The sequence below is a fragment of the Corvus cornix genome, chromosome 13 (genome assembly GCF_000738735.6).
Source record: "Corvus cornix cornix isolate S_Up_H32 chromosome 13, ASM73873v5, whole genome shotgun sequence".
In the NCBI taxonomy this organism is placed as follows: Eukaryota; Metazoa; Chordata; class Aves; order Passeriformes; family Corvidae; genus Corvus; species Corvus cornix.
The window spans coordinates 18402175-18425802 of record NC_046343.1 but is presented as its reverse complement, the minus strand read 5'-3'; the positions used below and the strand labels follow the sequence as shown (position 1 = coordinate 18425802).

At 36.6% G+C, this 23628-nt stretch overlaps 1 protein-coding gene across 2 annotated transcripts in view; it reads left to right on the top strand.

Annotated features, from left to right (window-relative positions):
* The window catches only part of GABRG2 (gamma-aminobutyric acid type A receptor subunit gamma2), a 67798-nt gene extending 56648 nt beyond the window's left edge, over positions 1-11150 (top strand). Inside the window, exons 7-10 of one of the 2 annotated variants that reach the window (XM_039559366.1) lie at positions 3662-3814; positions 5357-5562; positions 7687-7710; positions 9155-11150. In XM_039559366.1, coding sequence (XP_039415300.1) covers positions 3662-3814; positions 5357-5562; positions 7687-7710; positions 9155-9430 — 659 coding nt within the window. In that variant the 3' untranslated portion in view covers positions 9431-11150. The remainder of the gene's footprint in view (positions 1-3661; positions 3815-5356; positions 5563-7686; positions 7711-9154) is intronic. The other variant, XM_039559367.1, reaches the window with a different exon arrangement.
* Positions 11151-23628: the final 12478 nt, after the last annotated feature.

Sequence of the window (23628 nt, the reverse complement as noted above, 5' to 3'; positions counted from 1 at the left end):
CCCAGTTTATGTACTGGGCAAGACATTCTAGGGTGTGGTATATCCCTTTGGCCAGTTTGGGTCAGATATCCTGGCTATACACCCTCCCAGCTTTTTGTGCAACTACTCACCGGTGGAGTATGAGACAGAAAATTCCTTAACTTGGGGTAAGAACTACTTAGCAACAACAAACATCAGTGTGGCAACAACATCATTATCATGCTAAATGCAAACACAGCCCTGTGCCAGCTACTCAGAAGAAAATACACCCTTGTCCCAGTCAAAACCAGAACATATTCAAGGCCCGAAGAGATATTAAGTACATTACAGAATTATTGACTTGCTTTGTCTTGGCAATTCCTAAATTCCATTTGTTTTTCTACTTTTACCTTGAAAAAAAATGTCATCTGCACATCCCACTTCCCAAAACCCCAACAAAGCAAGGTAAAATATTAACATTATTCCTTTCTTTCGTAAGGATCTCTAAAACATTCCATAACACAACAGTGTCTGCAGCATCAGCAGGCTTTCAGATTAGAAAGTAAAATGTAATTCAAAAGAATTTACACATCCTTGAATGACTCTTCAGATTGGTCAGTTCCACACTGCCTGGCAAGTTATAGTTGACACTGAAGTTTTTGCTTCCCCTGATTTATCTTCTCCATTAGTAGAAACTTTAAACCTCATATAAAATATATACGGTCTCTTATTTCCCTGAGCTTTCAGTAAAACATTTCGAATTCTACAACGCATAAGAAATAAGGTCTGCTAGAACAATGCTGTGGACTTTGAAATATCAGAAACTGATAGAGTTTCCTACAGATATAATTCTGGAGTAGTTTGGATTTTTCATGCAAGTGTCAATTAGGGAAGAAAGTCTTTGCATAAAGGAATGTGCAACAATATTTGTGAGGGTTGAAAAATCCTACAACAATTATATCACTTTTTAACTTTTGGAATCTGTTAGCAGAGAGATGTTCTTTCTAAACATAATTGCTTATGAATTCGTGTATTAAAAAAAAGTAAGAAAGAAAAGTAAAAGAAGAAAGAAAAGCAGAGGGAATTGTGTTTGATTAGATATGAAACACTTGCATCTGGAGTGTCTCCAGTTTGTGTAGCAAATGTCCTGTGGGCACTGCTAATGCTCTATGGGAATGAATTGTACTCTGATGTGCATCTTCAAGATGACAGAGAATTCAAAGTTCTGTTTCACCACCAGCGACTGGACTAAGGCCTTTACAAGTTGGTTTATGTTTTAAAAGGTCTTATGGATTACATTATGAACAGCAACAAAAAAATTAAAATAATGCATAAAATATAGACAAGTCTCCATGGACACCAGGGGATTACCACCAAAAACTGACCAAAAAAATGTAAATGGAAATGGTCTATAAAATGGAAGGTCTGAGGCTACTCTCTCTCTCCACACATAGATGTATATTAACAATAACATTCATATGTTATCCATAGCCTAAACCCTTGGGCTAGGTTTGCACACACAGCTGTTGAACAAGGACAGTGAGGGAGGGCTTAGCACTATACCTCGGTCTAGGTCATCTCTATTTAGCTCTTTTCCTTCTCAGCACAGGTGCTGAGGTTTGGATTTGACTCTAATACCTGTAGGAATGTTCTGGCTTGTGTACCGGAGTCTGATATTTTCTGTTCCTTTGAATACAAGGCAGGCGGGCTACAGCTGCCAAACAGTTGGGCAAAAAGACCTGTCCAAGTATAGGACAAAAAATGAGGAGAAAGTAGTTACCTGGGATCTGGTACATCACTCATCTACTCCAAAGGAGCCCATAGCAGTTGGAACTTCAGTAGAAAAAACAAGAACAGCAATAAAACATCTGATTTTTAAACTTCAGTTCTGGGCCTTTTGTACCTTTTTATTCTTATCTGTATTTGGGTCTATATTTCACCTCTTACTTCTGGAAATTCATTGTCCCATTAAATTTATATAGTAACAGTGAGCATGAAACACTTCTCCTTAAAAATGTTTGCATGGAAGTAATACAGCTACTGCTTAAAGTGATCTCTGCGATATCATAGCAGAAAAAAATTGAAATATCAATGCTATTAATAGCATATATGAAGGTGAATGAATAAAAGGACAATTCCCAAAACTGAAAAAATAATCACTTCTTGGGAAGTTAATATATGATCCACAGAGATGAAGAAATGAGTCATACTGTAATTTTATGGCTTCAGCTTTGCACTGCTGCTGCTGCTGAGTGGTGTTTTTTTAGGTAAGTTGGTTGGGCTTTTTTGATATATGAAAGACATGCACATATAATGCAATGTTAACTGTGAACTAAGGAAATAGTAAGACTGTACTTATTACAACTGTTTGCTCATATTCAGATGTATCACCTTATAAACTGCATATATAAAATTTGGGGGCTTTATGTCTTTGGTTTAATTATAACATAATTAAATTAAAACCAGTTAATTCCAAGAATATGGACATTCAAATTAAAAAAAATAACAAAGAAGCACCAGTCAAAAAATATCTCTGAAGTTTCTTCTCTGGTCAGGTTCAAAGGGATTATTCTGGGGGAAATTAAAATTTTAATTATGACTGAAAAGAGGAACACAATGTTAACTAAAGGTACTGATCTAAGCAGAACTTGCATTAGCCACAGAGACTCTTTGATAGTGCTGGAAAACTATCTCACTCTATATTTGCAAATCATATCCTGTTTCCATTAAAGACTTCTCTGGGCTGCATTTCACTGAATTGCAATGAAGTCTTTGTAGCCTGGGGTTCTGTAATTCCTTTGCAATCAAGATTTTTCCCAGAAGTGCTGTAATCTGAAGTAAAGATGAGAACTGAGAACTAGGGTTGTTTTTTTTTAGTTTAGAAAAATAAAACCATAACCAAAAAAAAAAAAACAAACCCCAAAACCAACCCACACCCCCCCCCACCCCGCGAGCCCCCCCCCCCGCAAAAAAACCACATCAAAAACTGAAGTTTTGCTGTATCCTTGAATCCAGATGGAATTTACTTAACAATTTGAGAGGGGAAAAGAACCTGAAAAGACAATCACAAATTACTGAATAAGAATGATGTGTTATGTACACCAGAGTAACTTCTAACCCAGCTTTTGGGGTCACTTAGGAAATGTGGGTTCCAATCATTTTAGAGGAGAAAATACAACAGATGATCTGCAGGCAAATAAAAAAATGAATTATTGACACAGCATAGCCCTGAAGAATAGTTAAGAACATGAATAATTTAGGAAGTACATCTGAAAGCATGTGACATTTGAGAGTGAAGTTGGGAGCACACTAACAGGGACACAGAGACTCTCAGAAGGCTGGACCCCCACCACACACTGGGGTGCTGCAAGAGGATCATACCAGGCAGGCCTGGTTATGAGGAGTGACTTGGGTAGAAGTCATTCTATGCAAGGGAGGTTACCCTTGAAATCATATAGTGAAGTTACCTAAGTGAATCTGCTCGACTTTATTTTCACAGTGTGGAAAATCCACCGGATCTTGAGCTACAGCAGTGTTGAAGATGATGTATGCATGTATTTGTCATCAGTATATCTGGTGAATCAGTTTAATATTTATATACACACACCCCAGACATGGAATAGGAAACCCCTAGCTCTTACATACAAATGTTATGTTGGTTTTTTAACATATTATTCTATTTTGTTCTGCTTTTGTTTTACAGGAGACTATGTAGTCATGTCTGTCTTCTTTAACCTGAGCAGGAGAATGGGTTATTTCACTATTCAGACCTACATTCCCTGCACACTTATTGTTGTCTTGTCCTGGGTCTCCTTCTGGATTAATAAGGATGCAGTTCCAGCCAGAACATCACTGGGTGAGTTTATCTTTCCTGTTTTCTTCAAGCATTATGATGTTTAATTGACACTTCTGCAGATCACCAGTTTGTAAATATGAAAAGAGACAACTTCACATGAACTCTCCTCATTTAGAGGAATGCAGTAACTTCCAAGGAATAACACGGTCTAAGCTGTATTTGCATCTCTTCCTTTTTATGATGTCAGATTCTGACTATCGTAAATTGTCAACAATAAAAGCTGTCACATTTTTTCTGGTTACAGCAGTATTTTTTATAAACATCAAGAGGATGGGGACACATGGTTGGATTAGAGGCAGGATGCATTAGTTTCACTCATTCTACTTCCATATCTTGGTGACTGGCAACACAAATTAAATAATTACCAAGAAGGAATCCACCTTTCTGGGGTGTGTGTCCAAGTGGTAATAAGGGGAGAATGTACACCATGACCACTTTAGAGACCAACAACCAAATGTAGACTTCAGGCAAAAAAATCAACTGAATTTGGTAGTATCCAAAACCTTATACATGAAAATGTGACATGCAATTAATCACAATTAGAAATTTCTACACATGTAGCAACTTATCCACAAATAAACTAAGAGAGACCAAATTAATCTTGCTTGTGCAAAGCAGCTGTAGCCATAAGAAATAGCAAAGCACAAACATTCAGCTAGAGAAACTTTAACACATTTTCTTCTTCTACATTAAATCCACACAAGTGAGAATTATTTCAGTTTTTTCTTCTGCATTTTCATTTCTTCACAGAAGCACAGCAGAGAGCACTGGAGTGTAAAATAAGGGACACACTTGTAATTCCAGTCTCCCTAGAAAGAAACATAACAGAGGGCCAGTGGCTCCCATAACAGAAAGCTTTAAGCATTTTATTGTTTTTTTTCACATCCTCCTTAAAAAGAGGTTATAAAAATCTGCTTTAAAGTAGTACATAATTAATAAAGGCATTCAGCTGTTACTTTAAATTTTACTTGGATACACAAAACACACTTATCCCTCTGTTGAGAATAAGTCTATTTGCACCACTAAGAAGGTAGTATCAATGGTGTGAAATTTGCCATATAAAATGTGGTAGATTTTAAATGTTCTGATGCATTTTTAACATTTTTCACATCACAGTACATACAATAATGTTCTGAAAGGGAAGGGATGGTGAGGCATGTCACAGTACTTCTCTTTTGTAGACCCTGCTCTTGCTCTGTTTAAGAATTTGAACACATAAACACTAAACTTCAATTTTCAATAAAGACTCCCCAGAAGCCAACTACAAAACCAAAACCCTGAATTAAATTTCTTAGAATCAGAATCCATCTAAACAAGTATTCTACAGAGCAGCACCAGCAGGGACCATGTAAAAATGTTGCATACCCCTACTAATCCTCTAAGCTCCCACTGAATTGGCATTTCACTGCTAGAATGTGCTATTGAATATTTGTGCTATATGTTTGAACTCTAGGCACACTTCAAAACCAATCAGAGAGAAATAACTGGCAAAATCAGTCTGTTACTTGAAGTAATATTATTTGTTTTCTATCTATCTGCTAGGAATTACAACTGTCCTGACAATGACCACCCTAAGTACAATTGCTCGTAAATCTCTTCCCAAGGTCTCCTATGTGACAGCAATGGATCTTTTTGTGTCAGTCTGCTTTATTTTTGTGTTCTCTGCACTGGTGGAATATGGAACTTTGCATTACTTTGTCAGCAACAGAAAACCAAGCAAGGATAAAGACAAAAAGAAGAAAAACCCAGTATGTATCTTTTTACCAGCAAGGCCTAAAATTTAATTAGTTTTTCTGAGAGAGCATTTAAATCCTTCTTTATAATGGCACCTTTTTTCATACTTTTCTATTACATATATACCCATACTTTGTAACAATAGGAATGTAAATATTCACCTTGAGAATCAAAAGCTCATGTATTACAGTTTTCTGGATGCCAGAGAAAATAATTATCACGGTGTCCCACAGTGGTAGGGAGGAGAGGAGAAATCCAACAGGCAGGAATTGTGCAGCAAGATTGATTTATTTAATTATTTTACAAACTCTTTTATAGACTTTTTTCTTCATAGTCTAATTGGTCAAAGGATCAGCCACCCCCTTGGGGTGATTGGCTAAAATCCTAAAACATCCATTGTCAAAATATTTTCCTACTGTACTATAAACAAATCTTTGCAAGGTCGCAGGTGTTCATAGTTTATAGAACTCTACTAATATCTTCCATGAGAGAGAAAAATATCTCACGGGACTGGAAAGAAGCAAGAGAAAGTCTTGCTAGCTGCATATTTGTATCCACAATTAATTTCTTAGGATAAAGATCGTTTTTAACCAAAGTGTTCTGCAAATCACAACTACCAAAGCCATTATTTATGCTATTTATAGATCTCTTTATAGAAAAGATCTGTTTCTGTGTCTTAGTATTAGCAATATTCTATGCCATTAACTTATGTCCACATTATTGACATGGCAATCTTGCTTATCAGGAATACAGTTAAACTTTTACATTCAAACTGTGGTGTGTGCTTTTTCTAACTTCCCCTTAAGCATCTCTTTCCTTTCCATTGTTTCCCTAAATTCTTTTTCTTGTATTTCTTACCTCATTTACCTACTTCTCTGCCTTAGAAAGTGATTTCGCAGTAGTTTATAATGATACTTACAGATATATGCTACCCAATAACAAAAAAAAAATGTATATAATAGCAACAATAAAAAAATCCTGAAAGTATGTTCAGTAGTGATTTGGGCTTTTGCCCAGACAGGGAAAGAATTTGCTGCTTATTTTGTCCAGGACAGATTTCTCCCTGCCTTTGGCAACTGAGCTGGCAAATGTATTGTCTAGAATCTCTAAAACATTTAGCCTAATCATCTACCAAAAAAACCCTAAAAAACAAAAACAAACCCAAAACAACCCCACAAAACAGAAAACCCCGCAAATAAACAAACAAACAAACAAACCAACCCACAACAAAACCCTCAAACCAACCAACCAAAAAAATATGTGAATTATGTAAAGGAAAAATGTTTTATGTTAATAAAGAGTATTTTCATCTCCATTTCAGGCATCTAACAAAGAATAAAGTAATTTGGATTTGCTCTGGTAAAATATTCAAGGACTTTTGAAGATATTTTCTTTTAGTTTTAAAATACATCACAAAAATGGATATAGAAAAATAGCAATTAAGGAACTTTCACTACAAACTATTCCTATAATTTCAAGCGTAAAAGCTGCTGAGAAGTAGACTGTAATAAAACAAAGTAATGATAAAGTGATGTGTCCTGTGTTAGGTGGAAATAAAAGTGTCTGCGTGTATGTGTGTCTTATGGAGTCAGGTAAAGGAGCAAAACTAAATACACCTCAGATTTAGCTGTTTCACTTTAAAGCATCCATAAAAGGACAAATAACTTGTTCTTTACACTGCTTATTTGTGAGCATCTGGGAAGAAACAGAACTATAAATGTTTGCCTGAATCCTAATCACAGAGCCTAAAAACCTCAAAAGTAGAGTGTTCAGGGCACAGTCTGCAGCTAAAAAGTCTTCTTTCTAAAAAGTGCTTCTATAAACTGTGAATGTCTTTTTCAAAACAGCTCAGCATAAAAGACTAGAATCCCCTCAGGACATGAATATCTAAAAGGAGTTTGATATCTTACGTCTTTGGCCCAGATGTAGACAAGACAGTGACAAATTGAAAATGTGGGGGTTTATGCTACAGATAATTGTCTCAATTGCTGTAATACCAACCTTTCTATAAATTTAGTTCTTTGTGACTTACCATGTTTCAGAAATGTATTTTTAATTTACATTATTTTTGTCTCTCTTTCCTTTCTTTAATTTAAAACAAAACCCTCTGATTCTCTTTTCTGTCTACAAAATGAAAGCTTCTTCGGATGTTTTCCTTCAAGGTATAATGTTTTTTGGAATGGAAATTCACTGCATGCAACTGCTGAATTTAACTGTTAGAGCTTAGATAAGAGTGGTGTTTTGTTGGGTCTTTTAATTAATGAGACAACTAAGCATTCTACTCTAGGTACTTCCTAATTAAGTAGAATGGTTACATATTTCTAAAAAATTTGTAGAGTTGATTCAGCAGCCCAAATACAAATGGACTACAATTCTGAACTTACCTACGTTCAAGAGTGACCAACATTACTGGATTGCATGAATTAAGAGAGTTTAATTTTAAAACATTTCTGCTCCTCTCTCTGAATTTGCCATGGGATCCAATAACACCAGTTGTCGTAAAAACCTGCAATATACCCTTTTAGAACTCAGCTCTGACCCTGGATTTTTAACCTTTGTGATTTCACTCCTAATTATAAAAGCAAGTCTGTTCTGATGTTGACCTGAATGAAACTCAATGTCATCATCAATTACTCAAATGCTGTTTCTATTGCAAAAAAAAAAGGTCAGAGTTTTGAAAGGGTTTAAGATGCATATAGATTTTTAATGTTGTCACTGGATCAACACACTTAGCAAATTAGCAAATATATCTAGCTGTGTTCCACATCTAAACCTTATCTCCATACAGAAATGCTGATATTTTATTAAAAAAAAAAAGAAGGGGGAAGGGGGGAGAAGAAACCACATTAAATAAATTACATTGAATTTACATACTTATGAAACAGAATTGTTATGCTACCCTAAAACCATGAAATTTCAATGCCTATCATCCCAGTGTTCACCCAGGGCTAAAATGTGTTTTAAATGCTGAAATTGCTCAATTCATTCTAAATATATGTGTGTATATATATATGTACAGCTACTATATAAAATTCGGAACATGTTGAACCTTCTAGTTGGTGAACATTAGTAGGTGGTGAACTGCATATATTCAAATAATTGGAGAGTTTTATAGAGATTCTCCTAATCTTATTCAAAAGACCTAGTTTTTGCCTTTTTCTTGTATATATGTATTTGCTTTCTCAACATGAACCGGCCCTATTAAAATCCTGCATTTCTAATTGTTCAGTTCCTTTCACGTGTGATACACAAATTGCTTTCAGATATCAAACAACTATGTAAAATATAAAACAAAAATTCAAAATACCATCAATTACATTCCTGGATGCTTCATTTAACCTCTAATATTTACTCGGTTTAGCTTTGAAGCTCATTGCCCATAGCTGTTAACTTTAGACTTATTTAGGTTGCTTTCCTGTAAGGGGTATGATGTGATTAACTTTAATTAGCTCAAGGTAATACCACCATTAGAACACCTCAGCAATTTCCCATGTACCCCCCCACAACCATCATGCTCATGTTGACCATTATCTCCTGGCTGGTCTGGTGATAATAACAACGTTTCTCCCTCTGCCATGTTTTTCTTTTTTTGCTACTCCACTTTAGGCACCTACTATCGACATCCGCCCCCGATCAGCTACCATTCAAATGAACAATGCTACACACCTCCAAGAAAGGGATGAAGAGTATGGGTATGAGTGTCTTGATGGCAAGGACTGTGCCAGTTTTTTTTGCTGCTTTGAGGATTGTCGGACGGGAGCGTGGCGGCATGGCAGAATACACATCCGCATTGCCAAAATGGACTCCTATGCCCGGATCTTCTTCCCAACTGCCTTCTGTTTGTTTAACCTGGTGTATTGGGTATCATATCTGTACCTGTAAAAGCAGTAGGAAATCAGTGATATGAGCCTTACTCACTGAATTTCTTAAGAGAGATGGTTTCCTAAATCCACTTGAAGTATTTATGATGCGCTTTATAGTGATCTGAATTCTTTAGTGCCATAATCCCGTAAATATCAGTCATATCGTTTGTCCAAAATTTGCCATCAGGTTATTGTGAATTACATGTCCATTCCATATGCCAAAATAATTTAAAAATAAAATCCTGTAAACAGGTAATATACAGCTATATCTACTGGAATAGAGAGAAACAGGGCAGACAGGGCAAGGGGAGCATAGCAACATCACTTAACAGTTGATACTGTGATTCCAAACAGGAGTGAGAGAGAGGAAAATTCCTAGGTAAAGTGCTGTACAGTTTGTTATCATTGGCTATAATTATGCTATAGCTTTAGTCTCTGTGGGCTTTTCTTTTTGGAAGAGTCATCTCTCACTTTGAATAGGTATTATTAGGCTAGGAAAGGTAACTTCTACTCCCACCAAGATGAAAACAGAACTTTCCCTTTGCCATCCCTTTAAGAGCACATGTACAATGCTGTAAATATTTCAATACCTTGTAGTACATAAAGTCTAATGCATGCATCTTTTGGGGCCAAAATAAATGAAAAAAGGTACCATAGAGTTTTGTCTTTTATTTTGTGTCTCTGGATGTGCTATTGTAATTGAAATGTGGACAAACCTAATTTTATTTTTTCTTGAAAAACTGCCCGTTTCCCTCATGCATGGAAGATCCAAGCAGACAGCACTGTCATGCAAGACATTAGAGAAGCCTTAAGGATTCAAATAAATAACATATAGACAAATCTGTATGGCCAATATAATAGCTCATAAAGTGTAATGTATGTGTCCTCTGCAGTTGTAGCCTTCATTTCCCATTGATAATGTTGCTCTATTTCAACTCAGTCTCCAGTAACTATACATTGCAAGATCAGCTTCCGAATTTAATCCATGTGCTTCTATTGTTCTTTTCCCATGTTGAGCTCTACTTTTTTTCCTAACACAAGTGTTTGTGGGGGTCTTTTATTCGTTAATCTAGTCCAGAAAATAGCTTTTATTCTAGACATTATTTTTACATAAGAGCTTCAAGTTAATTTTGAACATTAGACTTCGTATTGTATATATACACACAATTTTTTGCCCATTCATGTCCTTGATCAGCAATAGTTGTTGTCAGTGCTGCTTTCACTCAGTGAGTACCTTTACTACATCAAACCTTTACCATGGCTAGCACAGAGTTTATAGATAGCCTTGAAAATAAAATGGAACAAAGGGTGTCTTGGCTACTAAATCACATGTATGCAGTTATGTATGTATTTAAAACCTTCAACCCACCTGGGTGAATCTTGAAAACCACTGGTTTTCAGAACCTGTATGATGTTCAATTATGCAACCTTAAGCACATGTAAATATGACTGACAGTTTTGGAGTTTTTTTTATTGTCAAAGATGCAAAATGTCACCTCCAGAACACCGGGCTCGCAGCTTGAAAAGGGAGATCTGTAACTTATCACAACAGAATTATTATTAATTAAAATGGAGGAAAAGGAAAGTTTTCCAATGTTTGTATAGTTTTGGAAATAAAAATGTATAAAAAAGGAATATCCCTTGATCATCAATTGCTCCTACTCCAGTGTATTTTAAAACATTTTAATAAAGGAATTGCTCACACCTGGGACTTTTTCAATAAAACTGCTGCACTCAACTCCAGTTTTTCTGTGATGAGTTTGTTAAAAGCATGCTTTGAGAGCTGGACTGCTTCACCAGTTGGATTCATCAGCTGCCTAAATATAAGTGACTATGATCCCTATAACCCTTTGCACTGTCTCATTTTGTAGTCAAATGGCTTACACATAACTTTCAAGAATGTAGACTAACTCCTTTGAAGGTTATCTTATTCTAAAAAAAAAAAAATTTAAGAAATCACTGAATTGGAAGTGCTCTAATGAAGAGAAAAACCTTCCTTTATCTACTGAGATAGTCTCCACTGTCTGAATGAGTGTCAATCACCTTTCACACGGGAAGGTGTTTCAACTGGTACCAGACTGATCTCTAATTTTTTTTTTCCCAGTTGTCAGAGATTTAAGAGCTTTCTTTTAGTCTCTTGCAACTAATAAGAGTGACTAATGTTATACATTTAAGGCTTCAATTTTTCCCTGGATTTTTTCTCTGCTCCCAAGTAAGTTTTATACATATCAGTATGAAACTCAGCCTAAACCAGCCCTCAGTCCAAGTGCATTTGGTTAACATACATAGAATTTTTTTTTTCCTTGATCTGCGAAATTAATTAATTAGTGACACTGAGCCCTTCAACCTAGTTTCAGCCATCAGGTTACCTGTGCCTAAGAAAACCTGCGGTATTGATGAACCAGATGCAATAATGAGGAACAAATGATCAGATCCCTCACTTGTGCAAGTTTGGCTTCTCCTTCCAGCAAGGGATGAGTTAAGTTGTTATATCCCCACCTCAATAATGCAAACCACACAAACTGAAAAAGTGTGCCACATCTGCCTTAAGGAAGCGAATGAACTTTTCTCACCATACATCACGACACAAAGTAGAGGAAATAAGACCTTAATTAGTCATTACCCAACACCTCGCTCCTGCCACATGTACTGAGGGGTTTTGTCATTTCCTCCTGGGGAAAATGGAGGTGATTCAAAACAATGGTTCATGGAGAAACACATAATTCCCAGTAATATTTTGACACCGAAGTGCAATCTAGTGCTAATTAAGTGTTCCCTCTAACAGAGATTATTTTATCAGTACAGAAACATACCTTCGTGTTGTAAAGCCAGACTGCCACCACAATAAACAAAACAGTAGGCAAAATAACATTTGGGTGTGCTGTTATTATTCAGAAGAAAACTGCCCAGAAACCTATCTATATAGACACATTCACATATACATATTATAGAAAATATTATGCTAATATGTACATTATACATACTAACCCTCCCAGTTGCATTCCAGGGAAGAAACTTACTGCTGATGCATCAGGCTTGCTGAAATGTTTTCAAGCTCATCACACTGCAAATAAATATTACTGCTCTGGGATGTGCCTGAGGGTGTTCAGATCGTCACTGAAAGTTTTATCAAGTGTACTCTAGTGGCACAATTATTCAGTTGCTATTTATATTCCAAGAGTATATAATATCCTGACCGAGACAAGACACTGTTGTCCCAGGGATTATACCAAAACAGGACACCTTCAAAGCATTTATAAATCTTTATACACTTATACCATTTACAAACACAGATTGTAAATAAAGAGCTGGTATTCAGGGAGATCATGTGACTCAACAATAGTTCTTTTATTTGTTATGTTACCCAGCCCCCAAAAAAATATATTCTGCCAAGCCAATATGGAATAATTTTAGCCTCTGTACAATAAAAAATGCTAACTATGCACACACACAAAAAGGGGGGAAAATAATCAAGGAGTCTGTTTTTAAATCCACTCTACCTCATTTCTACCTCATTTTCCCACAGTTATATAAAGCTATAACTTGGCTGGACTGGCCCAATAACATGTGTCAGTTTCAATGACACAGCTATTGCAGCAAATATTGGAGGTACAAATATTTAGACCTCCTTCCACCTGTGCCCCCAAAGCCCTTCAGTATTAAAATGTGTAGGGGGAAAAAAAAAGTATACTTATAAAATAATTAAGCAAGTGAATAATGTCAGAAAAGGAACAAGAAAAATCTGTTAACTGCAAAAATTTTAGTGGATAGCATTTTTTTATATGCAACCAAAAATATTTTGGAAAATATAGTTTTGGATTATCTGCCTTACCACTAAATCTGAGTTCTGTAGGACTATGATAGAGATGAGATGCAAAAATAAGGAAAGCAAGGACTTTTCCAGGTTTGATGAAGTGTTTCTCATGCTTCAGAGGAAAGGCAGGAAAATGTGAAAAAAGACTTTGCGGGAGAATTTGATAATTAAGGAGAGAAACTGAGGCTTGGATATTAAGAGATGCTGAAGTCAATATTAACCCGATCTGCTCTATCCAGGCTGCAGCTGAGAACTGAATTAGACAAGCAAACAAAAGAATTTATACATTAATGGACTAAAGTGGCAGCCCAGAACAACAAGCTAAGAAGGCGTATTAGAGGCAAAATGATCCACAGAAAATAATTTTCAAGGCTAAAATAATGAAGGTTGCAGTCCTCTGAACTTTTAATAGAGTACCTTTGGGATTCAGGCTTCATCTACATGCACAAAGGCACAGATTTTAGTGATGCCATGGCAGAAAGTTAATGTTATTTGGAAATTATTAGCTACAAGATGAGGACTTCATGAAAAATAAAGTCTGTTCATGGGCTTCTGCAGTTGAGGGACTAAAGCCTGCTATTTTAAATTAAGGGATCATCCAAGGCAGAACCAAGTAATAAGAGTGAAGAAAAGAAGGAAAGTAAAATATAAAGAATCCATCTAAATGCAACATAATTAGAGCCCAGGGGACAAAATAACATTTTAAAAAGCAAGTGTTGTCTTTAAAACAAAATTTCAGTTGCTTTGCTGAGAACTTAATTAAATCTTATGAAAAGCTTCACAGATAAATCAGTTTATTATACCCATGGGAGATCTATTGTTCCATTTATAAAAATTAAAAGCCAGTGCACTTTCCCCTCCTTATTTAGTAGGATTCTGTAGATGAAAAGATTTAGACTTCCTACTTACAAACTACTGTGGGGCTTTTTTTAAAATCAAGATTTACAATGACAAACATACCTGTTGAATACGCGAAAGACAGCTCATGACCTTTAAAGGATCTTGAATAATAGGCATGAACTAAAAGCTTGCTTACAAGTCAGAAAACATATTTGAATAATTAATTCCAGAAATGTCAAATTACTTCACAAAAACATTTTAAAAAAGGTTGCCTTTCTTGTGGGAAACAACAAAACCAAACCATGGTATGTTAGACTGGATAAGACATTCTCATTTGGATTCACATAAAATTCATATTGATTATCAAAGTGAGAAAAGGGGAAAAAAAAAAGAGAAAATATTAATATCGCTTTAATTCAGCCAGTATGAAAAATATTAGAAATATCAGTCTTTCCACCAGAAACATGCTTTTTAATACTGGCATATTAAAACCTTTATCTGGTAAGACTTACTCAGCCATCACTCTTTTTAGAATTTTCAGGTGTATGCTATAAGCCTAACTATAGATTCAGTTATTTTGCTGTGAGAAGCCTAATTAATTTACGCACAGAAAAAAAAAAGGAGAAAACCCACAAAAACTGCCACCAACTTTCCCCAAAAAGGCTCCAAATCAAGACTTCTCATTTCATTCCTAAAATGAGACACAAGCACAGAGACATCCACACAGCTAATATTACAAGATGTCTATAAAAATAGCAACTCATGCTATAAACTGCTTGAAAGTCAGACCGACCTGCTAGAGATGATTTAGCATAGCTGGATACTTTGATGTATTAAATAATAAAAAAACCCCATGTAAATTTACCATGTTTTTACTAAGATAAAAAAATTTTAAAACGTCTCCATGTTTGTATAGACAAAACAATGAATAACCATAAATTCTCAGAATTCATTTCAGTGTTTCCCTTAGGACTAGAAGGAAAAGACTCTTCAGGTAGTTTTAGCAATTCTACAGTCTCACAAATCTATTCTGATTTCAAAAGCTTTTCTGCTTCTCATTCTTGTTCTACTTATATCACAACTCTTTAATCTGCTGCCACAGCGACATTTCTTATAGAAGAGAGCACTTTCCTTGTGCGCTTTCCAATTCCTTTGCCCTCAGTTACATTCACCTGAATTTGACAGCTTCCTGCTGATTTAGCAGTTCTGGATCTTTCTTGCACAAATGCTTCTGTCCCATAAATCACCACCCCACAGTTTCACCTAAATCGGTGATTCCATTTCAACCCTGAAAAATTATTGCAATTTGAAAACTATTGCTTCTAAAGAAGCTGTAAGTGAAATCATAGAGTTAATGAATTCAATACCAGGAAACAAAAAAGAGGTAAGACTGACCAATTGCTAACTTCAAGTTCACCTTTATTTTACTTGCTTTCAGGAGAGCTGATGCCGCCAGCTCTTGTTATGGCCCATCCCTTTATGCTGAATTGCTCAGAGAGTGCCCATATCGGCATAATCTGCAGACCCTGACAGCATCCAGGTGTGGCATAAATCTCACCCAAACCATGCCCTCCCATATAGGACCTGTCCTGCTGGCTTCAAGCACCTGAGGGTACTGCCTACAGATGCTGAAGCTCCTCAAGTATTTATGGAAAGCAAAGACAATGGTCAAGCCAAAACAGACATCATCGATTCTTTCAAACCTCAAGTAACACCTTCCATACATTTCTAGCTGGTTCCAGTAGCTTTGCCAATTTCTTAGGAGTCTTCAGCAATTCTGCTGGAAAATTATACACTGGTCAATCTACCCTGGATGGCCCTTGGGAGATTCTCAGCATCAAAGAATCACAGGTAGAGACTATACAGGCAGGAGAGAAGGTGGTTTACTACATGTTATGTTTGAATCAAAATAAAACATTTGTTCTTCAGCTCAAGTATTTGGCATATAGAAGAAATAAGTCTAAAAAACAAAAACAGTCCACAAAATAAAACTGCAGCAAAACCTGCTTAAGAAATGTAAAGTGTAAATGATACATCTCTCCTGTAATTGCGTAACTTAGAGCTATTGAGATGTGAACAAAACTACAGGATGCCTGCCTGGTAAAGTAGTGAACTGGGTGGCACTGTTCAAAATCTTTGAAATTTGAAAATAATCTGATCCAGTTTTTTTTTTTCCCCTCTGTTGGCAATTTTGTCCTTTACAGGGAATTTAAAGATAAAACAGGTAATTTAAGGATAAAATCCATCCCAAATCTGAAATAATATTTGCTATGGTAATATTTCCTAGGGGATGAGCTGAATACAAGCTCATTGCATGAACACACATTTCAGTCTCCAGAGGATGTTTTTCCTTCCTGTACAAAGGGGAAGAGCCTATAATGCTGAGTTAATGCAGACACATGGGTTTTGATTATGCAAACAGGCTGAAGTTCACATCCCATGTACATCTGAGATAACTGTAAAAATTCTTCTGGGGATTTTGCCAAATAAATGCTAAGTACTCTGTTATTGCTCCTTCTGCCTTCCCTCCCACCCTCCCTGGCATCCAGGCACAGAAGAAACGAGATCCCAGTACTATTGAATTCATACATGGTGGAAAGGAAAAGTAGAAGGGCAGAAGATGCTCCTTTTTAAAGATGCCCTTATTTTACCCCGTCATCCAAAAAATCCCAAAAAAACCCATAGAACTAAAAAGTGGTATTTGGGAGGAAGTTTTAAAAAATAAAAACTCTAAATTAACTTTTTAATAAACATTTCTATGTAAAGAAAGAGACAAGTATTGGCAGTTTAGTTTCTGTTCTCTATTTGTCTTTCTAAACATCTTAGAAAAATTCAGAGTACAGTAATTTAGTAAATTAGTGTTGGTAGACTAAGACCATCATGACCATTCCTATAAGAAGTAGTACACCAGATCCCTACATCATTTTGATTACTAGTACAAATAATTATATCCTACCTGAATCACTTATCACTGTTCCAATAAATGGACTGACATTCTGATGTTGCCTAGAAAATGTATTCAATGAACATTTTGAAACAGAAAAGGAAAGTACCAGTTTTTCAGGTTTAGTTATAAAAATCTTACTAACTTGAAAAGTTCTGTTTAACTCATAAGTAGTAGGCAAAATATTAATCAGAATGCTAATCAAAATCATTCATGCCACAGTAGAACAGGATGCATTTTATCCTAAACAGCAACAGTTTCTAAAGATGTTCTGCAATTATTACCAGTTACGAGGAATATGCTTTTTGAAGAGTTAGAATACAAAAGGAGTGCTTTACTTATAAAGAAAAAAATTAAAATAATTACATAGGAAATGAAAGTAAAGAACTGTATCTCTGAAAAAATGGTAAAATAATGGAAACCATAAATTAAAAACTTACTAGATACTTTTTAAGAATTAACATTCTTAAAGTTTACACTTCTCTTTTCCACTGATTTGGAATACGTTATTATTCAAAAATCAGAACCATTGGAGAGTTATGTCACAACTAGCAATGAATATATCCCCACCTGAAAATAAAGTTACCATCCATAATTAGCTCTGTAAATCTGCATTTCTGTTTCGTTTCCTCCTGTTCAGCACAAGATACCAATTTTCTTTCTAAAGCCTTCTTTGCACAATTTTCTTAAAATTTAAATATCATGTCACCTGTCCTTAGTATATTGTTGTGGTGGCTGGTTAGCCTGAGTTACAACAGGCAAAGAGCTCTCGGGTAAGAAAGTCCCTAATACCAGAGACTTCAGTCAGCTGAGGGTGAGAAGAGAAGCCTCTCCCAGAATGCTTTGTTCTGTTACGGTAATGTACCCCAGTTCTGCATTCCTGGCTGGCTGTTGGCTGCCCAGCCCCCTTGCTACCTTATGTGTTTCATGTCCTAGAAGGTTCTCCACTCCAGGTTCCCCCCATTGGCCCTTGTCCCTTGCCACTCTCCCAGAGCTTCCCCATTGGCTCCCATTCCCCAGTCCCACCTTTGTACCACCCCTGTGCCCTCAGATCATTGGTCTCTGGTGCTTGCCCCCCGCCCGTACTTAAACCTAGACCCTCCATAGACCCTCCATTGTTTCTTGTCTTTGTCCCTGGGTCACTTTACAGTGTGGCTGCAATAAACCTCCGTCCGTGGAACTCTGTATATACAGAGACCCTTCCTGCCTTTTTGCCGTTGAGCCATATTACTGAAGCCATCCGCGTGTTTGTGCGTGCACGTGTGTGAGTGTGTGGCTGATCCTGCCGAGAGGCTTCGCTAACAAGATGCTCTTGCAAGATCGCTGCACCCCGAGCTACAGCACAGAAGCCACAGAGAGCCCAGGACAGTGATATTTTTAGACCATTAAAACCTAAGGAGAGAAGTTGGATCACCAAAAAAAGGTAACTTGGCAAGTTACCACTTAGTTGTCTATGGGAACTTCAGAATTCGTATCTTCACTTTTTCTCCAGATCTCACGTAGAGAAAAAGCTGACATTTCAACAGTGTATGTTGTAAAACTCAGGTGAAATGGCCTTCAAACTGACACAGGACAGAGCTCCTTCATGTGACATGTCCAGGCTCGTAAGGAGCCTTCAATCCCACACACCCGCCATGTAAGGTGGAGGAACCAAAGAGGGACCAAAGAAATCCCTGCTGGGATCTCCCACACAAGCTCACAAGTGCAGAACAATGTTCTAACCTGCATTAGCAAAAATGCCCGCAAAAGGTGCAGAACTATCTCTTAGGTGTGCCTTGTCACATTTTGTCAGGGATTTTTCTGACTACACTCAAACTCACAGAGAGGTATAGACGGCAACAGAGATCCACAGATTAACATAAAAAAGATAAATGTAGGAGACAGTTACAAGGTTCTTCACAAGTTAATGAACATTTTTTCCTCAGATTGTTGGACAGGTACATACAGGATTTTAAAAAATTATCACTTCAGTGATACATCATCTCTTTTTAACACTTTTTTATATAAAGTTAAATATTAAGGTGCATAAAGAGTCAATATTCATTACTGTGTATCTCACTCATACCTTTAATATGCTTGCTCTACCACTAAATGTTTAAAGTACCAGCTGGGTATACCATCTTCATAGGTAATCTTCAATTTAACCATACTACATATTTTATAGTAAATATTGAAAACAAGAAAGTGGACCATTTTATGATTTTCATAAACTATACCCAAATATTCTTTGTGAAATATTCTACTTGGAGAGAAGGAGAAGCACTGCTTTGCATTTTCAAACTGTCTAGCAAACTGCCCAACCCCATTAAGGAGGGAAGCACTATGAATGTCACCTCTAGACAGAAGCGGACCCTCTTGCCTCAAGGGATTTCTGGTTTGGGTGTTTTTGCAGGTTGGGGGATAACATATAAAGATATACTGCATTATTCCTTCTATTTTGAATCTAAAACGTCTCTTTACCTCAAGTTAACAAAGCCTATAGCAACCTATAGCCAACATTCAGGCTCTTTCAGCTTATTTATTAACCTTATGAAAGTAGTCATCTTAGTTCCTTACCAGCAGAAGGAAAATATGATCTCACATGTCAGAACAGGTCACTCATGAGCAGTGAAAATGCCAGGATTTAGTCTCTCTGTCCCCATAGTAATTCCCTAATTTTTGACTTAGAATTTTACATAAAATTAAGATTCTCCAGTTTCAAGACACCAGAATCCTCCTCTAGGTGATCACCCTACAATTGTACCTCATACTAACTCATGCAGGCAATCTTGGAAGAAATTCCATTTGCTACTGTAGAAACCAAGGATGTGGACCCTACACCCTTTTCTTGAGTTTAATCCATTTAAGACTGACATACATATTTGGAGGCAATGAGGAACAGAAAATGTATTTCTGAAGGCTGTCTTTGAAGAAGAATAAAAGGTGGAAATGAATGTAAGTCCACTAGATGGTAGGAGGATGACTCGGTTTCTATATTGTCTAGGACAAAATGACAAAAGTCCTAGGGAGACAGAGACTGCAGCAATCCTGGACACCTTCACAAAACTTTCCACCTGTAGTGCTCTACAGTCTCCATGATCTGCAAGCAAAACAAGGATAAATTGGCTCACACTGCCAAGCAATTATTCCTACCAAGAACTTTTCTGATGATATTGCTATTGGAAGAAGTGGTAAATGCACAGGCCATTTGTTCAAGCCTCTTCTCACTTTTTCCATTCTTTCAAGTCGGTTTGTTTCCTCCTTGACCTATTTTACAGACTCTGGAAAAAGTGAGAAATCACCTTGAGACACCATTTGCCTTTCTTGTAAACATTAAAATTGTAAGCAGAGGATGTCAGATGGGCTATCAAGAAGCCATCAATTTAAGGTTTCCTAATGTGCAATTAAAAAACAACTTTCTATTTTCACTAGTTGGAAAAAAAATGTTTTGCTTGCCAAACCATCACAAATTCATTTCTTTTGTTTGTGTAGAAATCTTTGCTTGACTGATACTGTAAGTCTAAAAGATTGAATATTATATGAGGGGTCACACAGCTGCCCATTGCACAAAACTTAGGTTAAAATAAAACAAGGCACGTTACTCTCAGCTGAAAAGGAACCTGATTCCATGATGAGATGAACAGCATAAAAGATGAGATATAAACTCACAACTAAATGTGAACATCAAAATACACTGTCTTTATGTCAGATGACGAGTAAAAAGTAAAACCTTCCAATAAGAATGTTTTAAAATGTTGATATGCATTTCAAACTCTACTGAAGTTGCCCTTGAAACCACTGCTGTCTGTGCAGCACCAAAAAGATGAATATTCATTTTTTGCTTGTAGTGCAGAGTTAGCAATACACTGAAATGTAAATATACCCCCAACACTGAAATTAGCTGAATGTTTGTACTATGCAAATTTTATATTGTTAATAGATGCATTGTTTGGTACATTGAATTTCTCTGATATGGGTTCCTTCTTCAGCATCAAGTGGGTGTATGGAGACACACTGAATACACTGTTAGTCTGACTTCCCACAGGGATTAGGCACATGCACAACTGCATCCCTGAACCGGAGGCCTAAATTTCAGATAATAGCAAAGTTTAGAGTTCCACTGCAAAAACCAACATTTTTGATACTTTGACATCTAAAGAGACAAAGGAATGCTATCCTTGCAGAGAAAAGGAAAAAAAAAAAAAGATACAAGCAATGTGAAGACTAAACTAACATCCGTACAAAGTTTCTATCAAAAGATGTAAACTGAACTAGAATCCTTTGAGGCCCAACTTATGCCTTAATCACAGATCTGTCCTTTCTATGCCATAAAATGGAAAATCTCCCCACCTGCCTGTCAGCCAGTGACAGCATTGTAAGAGGATTAAAGATGAAAGGTTTACAGAGTTTTTTAAACTGCAGATCTTAGCGATTCTTTGCTTTCTCTCTCATGAAGATTTTATATTTGTTCTCACTTTGTATTTCAGTTTTCCTAATCTAAAATGAAAGTCATTGAGACTGAAATGTATGTTTTGGTCTTTATGCACTGAAAACACAGCAAAGCAAACTGTCAGTGAAAATACAACTGTGAACAACAACAAATTGCTTAGAGCAAAAGGATGGTGAAAAGGATTCTTGCGTAAGAAACAGAAATCATTAAAAAGAGCAAAACCAGTATGCAACCAAGCAAGCAAAGCAGCCTATTATGCAAACACAGAAGTTTTCAGTTTAATTAAAAATATGTGAAAAATCTCACCATCCCTCACAGAGGATCAGCAATTATTTTCTGCAAATGCTTCTGAATAAATGACTCGTTTTCCACAAATTCTGCAGCCCTTGTAATTTTTCCTGGGACTACTCATAGAATAAAGAATGACACAATGCAAATCCTAAAATAATTCACAATTACATCAACCAGGCAAGTTCATTTCCCTTTTCTTAAAGTCATACAGAAATCTAACAGATTTTGTGGGAGGGGAGAAGATGGGTTTTGTTCTGGATAAAAGTCCATTAGGACTTCAATGTTCTGAATGTGCAAATCTGGAGAGGAAGTATGTTAATGGCAATGTGATACAGAGCCTTGCACCCCCAACTGATGCACTCACAAACTGTGAGCGTCTTCCATATCTCTTAGACCCCAACAGAAGTTTGTCACAATGCATGGAATCCTAGTGTACCCACTTCCACCAGTACCAAACCTGCTGAGAATGTATTGCAACCCTGCATGTACCCCAGGTCAGAATGGAACCATAAGAGTGTCTCACTAATGGGGCAAAACAGATCAGGTTATATCGTATGTACACCAGCCAAAATCTCTGACCTGTTTTCTTCTGAAAATCACTTTGAATCTTGGAAGATGCAGCAGAACACTGGCACTTGTGTGCTGTGGCCATACAATATAAAACATGAGCTGTTGCAAGCCAATATTTTCTGTCTACAGTGAATTTAATTGATTGGTTCCCAAGCTGTGGGTCTTGCTGGTTGTTTCGTCACTTTAAAACCAAACTCCAGGGGTGATGAGAGGTGGCAAGACTGTCTGTTTTGATTCTACTGCATCCCATGGCTATGTTTTTAAATAAGCCATAGCTGTTGGCCTGAGATTGCATGGAACACTCCCTCCTGTTTCTTCCACAGGAATTTGGGAAACACGTTGCACTATGGTGTCCACCTGCTTGGGGCGAAAAATCCCTGTAACTGGGACAAAACCTTTTTAGCCATCACTGTCTCAAGTACCGCTTCCTTTTTTAGGAATACAAAGGATCATTTTGAAAGTGTACTTCTAAAGACCCCAAGATCACGCTGTGATTTTGTTTTACATCTTTTTCTCTTGTACTTCTGCAGCTCCCTAAAGTTTTGACATCAGTTTCTAACAGCACAGACATACTCGATTTCAGTTTTCTCTTGAGCAAAATATCAGCAAGTCACAACTATTGCTCCATTGTATTGTATTTTGACAGCACTAAATGTAGAGTGCCCTGACTCCACATACCTTTGTACCTCAACGTCTCTGGTTGAAGAAACATCCTGGACCATCATCCTGCACACAGAGCACTCTCTAAGAGTCCAATGCATCCTAAGTTTACAATGGGATAATTCAAATCACACTAAAGACCATATATATATGAAAGTTCTTAGCATGGGCAGCAATCTGATCTATCAGTAGGAATACATGAGTTTGCAAACCTTTTTTAACTTCCTATTTTGGAGCATTAGTGGATTGCATTTTATCTCCTTCTCCTTTTTGAACCTCCAACTCTGCCATTGGGAGTCCGAACTTTTGAGTCTCTTGTAACTAACTGGCACCAGTTTCCACTGTAAATATAAATCAATAAAATAATTTCATACATTATTATTAATTATTTTGTCAATTTTCAATATTCAGTACCAGCAAGAAATTGCAGGGTGTTCTAGCAGCAAACTCACATTAAAATATCCATATTGCTTGTTCTGGTATTAGGAAACATTCTGCTCCGTATTTAACTTCTCTAAATTTCTTGATTAACCTAAAAATTTGTATGTATTGCATATCGGTGGCTTGCTTTGAACTCTTAAATAAGTTAATTTACTAAAATCATGACAGCTTTTTTTTTCCTAGCTTCTATAATCTTGATGGAGCTCCATCTAAAAATCAAAACTGAAA